Below are 9,073 nucleotides of genomic sequence, written 5' to 3' on the forward strand. Positions count from 1 at the left end.
GGCTCTTCCTCGGCCTCGTCCACGGCCTCTACCTCAAGCTGCTCGTGTACTCATATCGTATTATCTGATTACAAATTTTATGCATTAATTTTAGCATTCCAGTGATTATTACAAACGTTTTATGATTCAAACAGTAATTCAGAGATGGTTTTCGTAGAATCGACGTCTAGCTACAGTTTCAGTCTTTTAGCAAGCTTTTCTAGGGTTTCAGTAGAATCCTATCTAGAGTATTCTAGTAAAGTTTCAGTATAGGCAGATAATTCAGAATATATTCAGAAAAATTCAGAATACTTACAGGCTTGGGCTGAAGATTCGGAATGCCACCTTCAGAAGTCTAGATTTTTTAAAAACTGATTTTTTTTTTGAAAATCTTCGTTTTTGTAAACCCATTCCACAGCCGAGTTGTTGCAACCTAGGCTCTGATACCACTAAATGTAACACCCTAAACACGGCCTAGACGTTATGATCGGATCCAGTGCGCCACATTGATGCGTACAAAACATTCCGTATTACTTAGTTTGGGAAACCTTATTGGTGATGTAAAAGATACTTTTAATATAGGTTAAAGTGAATGGGAGCTGTGCACCAGGTAGGAAACTAGAAAAAAAGGAGGTGAGTCCGTCGGACTGCTTAAGTACTAAGCTCCCTTCGGATCCAATCCTAAACATGCACACCACCATTGCCACACCTTAACGACTCGTATAATTTTGAGAAAACCGTCTGGTTATGTCTATATTAAGAAAATGATTAAGTTTAAAAACGTTTGCTTAGCGGAAGTCTTACTTGTAATCGTGTTATTTTGAAATCCCTTAATGTTTTTGAAAACGCGTCCTAAAGCTAACCCATTTTTCTTAGTCATCATAGTTTTTTTCATCATAGTAAAATAAAATAATAAAAGTAAAACAAAACCATAAAAATAATTAAAAGGCCTTATTACACTTAAAACCCAAAACCATAGATGAAATTAAAAGACGCCCAGTTCACCGTAAAGAAACCAGTTAAGTAAAAACATGTGGCGGCCCAAATCGCTCATGACTCCAAGCCCACTATGGTTGAGGATTACTGCGAGGATGAAAATAAGGGTGAGTTTTGGAGAACTCAGTGTGTAATTCAACCCAACCATAGCCTAAATCGGTTCAAACAAAGAGAGAGAATAAGTTGGCCTCGGCCGAGCAGATATCGAATAAAGCCCGTAGGCCCGCAATGCACTGAACAGATATATCATGCTTATGCAAAACCCAACCATATCCAACCACATACACCCCATTACCATTCTTTCACCATGTGGGAGACTACTCGACCCACCCAACCGCTACACGCCACGAAATATGCAAGATGGTCGCCAGAATGTAAAATGTGACAGAGTCACCAGACACTGAGATATTTTGTGGCAGTGCCACCAGAACAGATAATTTGTGGCAGGGCCACCAGAACAGATGATTTGTGGCATAGCCACCAGGACGCTTCCTCCATAATATAACCCATGTCCCCATGCAACAGATATACATTCATGGCATACATCATACAGATTTAATTCATCATGCTTTTCAGACAAAATTAACCCTAGGGATATAAAGGTCATTTTACATACATAGGGGTATAATGGTAATTTTGCATACATAGGGGTATTCTAGTAAATCTAACTATTTCTAAGGTTTTCATGCATATCGTAGCTATTACGTTTAGCCAAAAACACTTACCGAGCGTTCTTACCGAATTGGGCCCATTGGCCCATTAACCTAGTTTTGGCCCATTAAGCCCAAAATATCAAAACGCATGAAATCGCATGTACTGCAGTTTTATCACTTTCGATTACCAGTAATAATTACCCATACGTCTCACGAGCATTCGTACACTCGTAAGCGCCCAAAATACCAGTTTTTCAGTATTTCGGCTTTTCGGCTTTTGCCGATCTAGCCTATGAAAGGGTGTCAGATACACACCTGATTTGTGACGACTTGCTGACAAGATCCATGCACGAACTACCTACAATTACGTTGCTACAATTCTTAGATTGCAAATCACAACACTAATCTCCATAATTACTTACCCATATTCGACTCTGTCCCTAAAAGCCTTTAAAACTTTACCTTCTTGCCGAAATCCGATGGCTAGATCCAAGTCTGATGGCTCCAAAGATCCAAGACTTCGATCCAACCCTTGAAAAGACACTAGTCATCAAAATAAATCATCGGTTAAAGACCCTTTATGCCGTATGCCCAAATCGATAGCCTCCCTAGATTTTAGGGACTTCGGCTTTTCCTAACTTGAAAAAAATAAGACTAGATTTGGAGTGATGAGCACTTACCACTTATTCCTTCCTGCTTTCCACGTAGATCTGATGCAAATTCAACCTTTAAACGACGGTAAAACTTGAATCTAGAAGCTTTGAAGTTTCAGCTACAAGTCCCTAACTCTATAGTAGTTTCGGCTTTTCTAGGTGATATAGAAAATAATGATTTGAGGCTATAACCCTGGGTAATGTTGTCGACAGATGCTAGGGGTTTAGAGGAGAGGAATGTTGGTCAAAAAGGAAAACATATTGAGGAATATGGCTTTGGAAAAATGGCACAAGAATATAGCTTTCGGGATTTTGAGATTTTGAAGTTCAGCTTTAGTCTAGAAAATTAATGGAGGAAAGTGATGTAGAGTAGGGTGGAGATGGACAAGAGGTTTGAAAGGTTCGGCTATGGAGAAAGAGAATAAGAAGAAAGCAAAAATGGCTAAAGGGAGAAGGTGAGAAAAGCAGCAAACGGCACAACTCCCTCCCTATTGCCGAATTTATACTAGCACTTTAACCTAGCCGAATTTACCCCCCTAAAGAAACCCTTGGCCGGCCACCTCTTGCTCCTCAAGAGTCCAAAATTTGGCCAACACAGCTCACCCCAATCAGCTCCTAGATTTCCTCCCTTATCTCTATCTTTATTCAATCCCCTTACCCTCTTAAACTCTTCCTGACAGACTTTTATTTCAGTTCCATCACTTCCCTTCCCTGTACATAAAAATTAATCACTTAATTTTTGTCATTGTGACTTGAACTCGGTCCTCCCAAGCTTCCACACGCCACTACATCCTTCCCAAAGGGCGCCACATGCCACTTTACCACTTGCTTCCTTGTGATTCATTTTTCACAAATAATTCCTAAAAGCCCAATTTATCAGAACCCCTTTCTCTTATAGAATTAAATTTAATTAAAACTACCGGGTTTTATCCTAAGCTTGGGCCTCTAGAAGGCCCACCTACATGATTAATCCTACACATAACAAACAGCACACAGAATTTTAAATTTTACAACTTTTACAGAATTCCCGAAAATTGGGGCGTTACAATCATCCCTTTCTCGCAATCTTCTAGGATGATCTTGTGCATGCATACAAACAGACTAATACCGCGAATATCGGCTATGGTTCATCTGATAGCCTTCTTGAATTGTTTTAATACTAAGATGAGTTTCTCTTATTACTCAATGGTTAATTTCGATGAAACAATCACAAGTAAAGTAGAAGCATTACCTAAATAAACATATTTTAAATGTGAGGGAAGTACCTTCAATTCTAATTTAGGTAGCTCCTCGATTAACGCTTTTGGTTGGGCATAATCCTTATTTTCTAACTCCAAAGATTCAAAATGGGATTGCAAATTAAATCCTTTTTTATTAGCTTCTAGCAAAGATAAGTATTCATCCTCCTCTTCATCATTTGGAGGGTCTGATGTTAAAATTTGTTCTAATAGGTCCTCAACATAGTTGACTTCCTTTTCCATGATTAATTCCTCTAAATCGGACAGTACAGAAAAATCATCAATTATGTTAGGAAATCACATAGACTTAAAAACATTAAATGTTACCTAATCGTCCTAAACATACATAGTAAGCTCGCCTTTCTGCACATCAATAAGGGTCCTTCCAGTTGCTAAGAAAGGCCTTCCTATGTGATATATTGGTTTTTCTACTTGGGCCTTCACAAGTGTTACTCCATAAGCAAATAAGTCTAAAAATGTATTTTATTTCGTCTCAAACAATGGTGGTCAAATTTGGATGGTTGAAGGAACTATGAGATCGATATGTCTTATCCCATAAGGTTTATCCTTATTCGTTAAGCTATTTATTTGGTGATTTACCTACTCATTTTGTTTGGTTTAAAATGTTTTATTTTAGAATAATTTTTGGAGATAATTTAAAGAGATATATTCAAATTATAATTGAGAGTTATTAAGACTACATGGAGATGTCAATTTATAGCCTATAAGTAGGTTGTTGTGCCGCACATTTAGTTGTCTTCTGGAGTGATTTTGGTTGGTTATTTGTTTATCTTTTACTCTGTATTTTTTGCACTATTGTGTTAAGCTTTTATTAGAGAATTTATACTTGATGTAAGCGAGTTTTTTTGGACAAGTGATTTGTACCAATTGGAGTTAATGTTGAGGTTGCAATTACTTCTTATATGGATAGATTGAATCTAAATGATTTTGAATATTGTTGAATAAGAATCGGTCATTGAACGAGGCTCCTCAGAGTAAGATTGTTTTCTAACTAATTAACAAATCTCTTATATTTATTTCTTCCCTTTTCTTATTTTACTTACTGCTTATATTTTATTAGAACTCGTGTCAAATATCTGTTTCAACAATCTCGATCTAAATATTGAATTCAGCAAATTGAGATTTTTGCAACCAATTTACGCTAAAATTTACTAATAAGATAAAGATGGAAGAAATGGATGTCAGTTATTCATTCAGGAAACATCCAAATCATACGAATCAACAGGAAAATGGATTACAAATACATTAGGAACTTTTACACACCAAGTCATATCAGCAATTGGTGAAGAAATTACCACAAATTCTACAAGAACGATAGAGATTTTATCAGACCCAAATTTCCCCAACCTTAAATCCCAAAATTCTCAATCAAATCAATAATGATAGAGAGTTTGAGATTTTATCAACCCCTTTTCTTCATTAAAGTTTCGGTTTTTTTTTCTTTTATTATTTAGCCTTTTCTTTTAAGATTCTTTTTTAAATTATATGGAAAATAAGTCAATAAAATGACGTGGATAAGTTGTCCACATGTCAAAACTTAATTAGTTTTACATGCCAAATAGGATTTTTTAATATAAATATGAAATGGAGTAACAGTATAGTCGGAATGATAATATAGGAACTGACAAAATTTGTTTGAAATACCAAACTATAAATTTGTACACAATACAGGGCACAAAGTAAATATTAAGCTATTAAAATACAATATTCAATCAAATATATCTAAATTTTAAATTTTGTATGGATTAAAACAAGAGTTAGTATTTGATACATTGGTAGTGTGTGTTTTTATTTATTTCACAAACAACATTAAAAATTTGTCATATATATTTTTAGATATTTATTTATTTTTTATATTTTAGGATATTTATTAATTTCCTAATTTTAGAGTCTAAAAGTATCAATTTCGTGACAGTGCATTAAATATTCTCTTAAAATAAATAATTAAAAAATTTTAAGTTATTTGACCTATATTGTTGTATTTTCTTGTCCGCAACCGGACATACAGCTTTTCTTAATATAGTTCTATGTGATATATTATTTAATATACATTTCTTTTTACAATATTTTATTTATTTTAAGATTTTATGCAATATATATTTTAAATTTTCAATTCTTTTACAATTGCTATCTGTAATTCGTTATTGTTTTGTCCGCAACAAGGTCGCATTCTAGTATAGATAAATTAATCTTTTTCTTCAGTTTGAATCTAGAAAATTTGCTGTAGATTTTAAATAAGACAAAGCAGAAATTACAAAATATAATGCAACGGTGTCACTGCAGATCAACCCACTTGGTCCAGCTGGAAGCATGTGCAAACTCACAAAATTTAGAAGTTGGGTTCAGCTGATCCACTTGTCCGAAACTTTTGACCCAACATATTTGGTGTTGTCTTTTTTGTCAGTGATGTCATAAGGGTCTGATTATGTTTTGAGTGTAGGCTGGTTGGATTCGTGTTGGGGGTAAGCTCTCTGAGTGTTTCATGAATAAAACTAGACTAACTCTTCTACCATTTTACCCAACAAGTCTCCGATTAATACCATGTTGTAATGATGGAGATGGATAATACATTATAATTGGCATGAATTAAACAGCAGCTATGATTTAAATATTTTAGACAAGACACAGATTATGAATTATTAAGCAACTACCTTGAAACAAGATTAAAAAAGAAGAGAGAGAGAAGAAAAATAATATAAATAATTCAACTGCTGAAAAAACAATACCAAAGGCATTAAAGTTAACATGGATCATCCCAGAAAGCAGGATGAATATGCAAAAAGTAACAAGGAAGAAACATCTAATATTTATTGCATTGCATCCCTCTTTACCTCAACTTCAATTATTGCTGTTATTCTGTTAGAGGCAAGCAATTTGAACATTCAAATGTACATTCTGTCAAATTCAACTACAAAACCGGAGATGAGCAAAAAAGATAAAACGGAGTGTGAACTCCATTTCTATAAAAAGACAACTGTGAATCCTACCTCAGCTATTGTCTCTAACAATTGAAGCCACCTGCTATATGAACATAACTCAAATTTATGATTGCATGATATACTTTTGTTCGATACATGCAGGGGCCTTGAAAACCATCAGCAGAGGGTTCCAGAGAAAAACACAGGCTTAACAACAGCAGTCGAATTGCCCATGTTCTTAGTAATCATCTCTTCCTTAAGATTCACTCGATCCCTATAGGAACAAATGCTCAAGGGCAACTTCTTTAGCTTCACTCTTCCTCTCTTTTTACCAAAGGAATACGCATCTTCGTTGGCTTTTTCCTTCAGATAACCTGATTCTGCTTCACCATTATCCAACATTGACGGTCTGGATTTTTTGTAATTGGCTACCTTTGCCTCCACTTTAACATGCTCCTCAACCAAGTCATCGGAATCAATTTCAACTGCTATCATCGCTCCATTGCAGGTAGAAGATGGGCTTCCTCCCAACATGATACCCCCATTGGAAACCTTTGTGTTATCAAAGGTTGGCAAGCTCTTAGGCCTTTTCTGTTGATGACCTCTCCATTCAGATTTTAGTGAATCCTTTGAGATTCTTGGAGAACTATTGATTGCCCGGTTCAATCTACTGACTAGATCTTCATCTACCCTAGAATTCTCAATTGGTTGTTGGTCTTTTTTGTACAAGGCTTGAACAGGGACATGCTTCTTGAGCTTATTCCTTTTTAGGTATCTATCCTTACTACCAGCATCTTCAGAAAATGTTGCTACCAAGTCCAATGCACTCTTAGCTGCAGCGATGGCTTTAGCTGCAATTGCAGCCTTCTCCTCTGCTGCAGCTCTGGCAGCCTCTGCAGCCTTAGCAGCAGCTATTGATGCAGCTCTCGAGGCCTCAAAAATCTTCTCAGGAGAAAGGTTTGGGTCATTGACATGGGAACTCAATAGATTATTAAGATGAATATTAAAATCGGTTGATGAAGTAGCAGATGATGGTGAAGGCGACGGAGGAGATGAAGTGGAAGAAGCAGCTGATGGCTGATCTGAAGTACCATTAGCATTCGAAACCTGTTTCTTAAAACCTGCTAACAGGCGCTTCCTAGGAGGCAAAAGAACATCGGCATCTAAGTGATTAATGTCACAAACGTTAGCCTCCATTAAATCCAGTTTATTATAATCTGAAGCACCAGATGAGGAGTAATTCTATACAAGGAAAATTCCAACCGCTCCAATTCACATCGATTCTATGACATCAATAATGATAGATTCAATGTTAAATGGTAAACGAAAACCCAAAAAGAATATCTGAATTGTGAAGCAAAATAAACAAATAAAAATAAATCTTAGAAAACCCATGTAATGTTTCATTCGATGCAAACGACCTAAATAACTCAAGTCTGAAAACCCTATCTGTAGATTCTGTCGTAGAAATTACCCAGTAAAACCAATGGGAAAAAAATGATGATCATGCAATTAAAATGAATAGCAAGAAACTTGAAAGAGGAAAGGCGTGCGATTAAAACGAAGGGCAAACAACGTAAATTCGGAGATCGATAAAAGGGAAGATGATGTAATAATGCGAATGAAAATTATGAGATTTAAATAACAAATGATCGAACGTTGATTAAATACCTGATTATTTATCCGGAAAAGAAAGAAAGAGATTTGGTTTAGGATTGTAGAGAAAATTAGGGTTTTTTTTTTTGGGGGGGAGGGGGGGATTTGAAATACCAAAAGAGAGAAATGGTATTTCAAGCTTCTGGAAAATAAAGGGTTCCGAAGGCGAAGGAGGGAGAAGGAGAGGGAATGAGAAAGAGAAGGGGAGGGGAGGAGAGGGGAGGGGAAGACTAAGATTGAGTGAATTTGAGGAGGGGATTTTTGGATATCCATTTCTATTTTTTCAATTTACATTTTCCCCCATTTTCTTTTTCTTACTGATAGGTTTAGTAAAAAAAAAATAATAATTAATAATAATAAATTAAAAAACCTTACTCCGTTTCTATTTAAGTGCCATTTTGCAAAGAAAGCATATTATATATCATATGTTGATCAAAAGGTGAAATATTTACACAAATGTTGAAATTTTCATTATCGTATTGTTGAGCAACCTTTTTTTTTTTATGCTAGCTTAGCATTTGTGGATTGTTACTCTTTTATTTGATTAAACAATAAAGGCTTTACTTTCAATTCAGGTTATAAACTGTCATCATCACATATACTTAATTGAATAAACATTGATCTCAGCTCAACTATTGACTTTTGATTTAAAGTAATAGTCACTACATTCACTTTTTTAAGATGGTAATCAATTATACAATTATAGTCTTTCAGCAATTCAATCCAACGATGCGGTTACAAATTTAACTCTTTTTGGGTGATGAGATATTTTAAACTTTTATGATCATTATAAATATAGCCCTTTTCCCATACAAATAATGTTTCCAAATCTTCAAAGCAAATACTATAGCGGTCAGCTCTAAATCATGTGTCAGATAATTGCGTTCATGTAGCTTTAACTGCTGAGACGCATAAGCAATTATCTTACCATCCTACATAAAGACGCAACCCAATCCACT

The 9,073-nt window shown here is 35.3% G+C and overlaps 1 protein-coding gene across 1 annotated transcript; it reads right to left on the bottom strand.

Annotated features, from left to right (window-relative positions):
* Window positions 1–6,366: 6,366 nt before the first annotated feature.
* On the bottom strand, window positions 6,367–8,419 carry LOC108458026 (uncharacterized). The gene is made up of 2 exons (XM_017757258.2): window positions 8,130–8,419; window positions 6,367–7,741 (listed from the first exon to the last, which is right to left on the bottom strand). The coding sequence occupies exon 2, from the start codon at window positions 7,653–7,655 to the stop codon at window positions 6,636–6,638; it is 1,020 nt and encodes a 339-aa protein (XP_017612747.1). The 5' UTR covers window positions 7,656–7,741; window positions 8,130–8,419; the 3' UTR covers window positions 6,367–6,635.
* Window positions 8,420–9,073: the final 654 nt, after the last annotated feature.

Source organism: Gossypium arboreum, chromosome 7, assembly GCF_025698485.1.
Source record: "Gossypium arboreum isolate Shixiya-1 chromosome 7, ASM2569848v2, whole genome shotgun sequence".
NCBI lineage: Eukaryota > Viridiplantae > Streptophyta > Magnoliopsida > Malvales > Malvaceae > Gossypium > Gossypium arboreum.

Coding starts and splice junctions, on each gene's coding strand:
- LOC108458026 (XM_017757258.2), bottom strand. CDS start 7,655: ATGGAGGCTAACGTTTGTGACATTAATCACTTAGATGCCGATGTTCTT.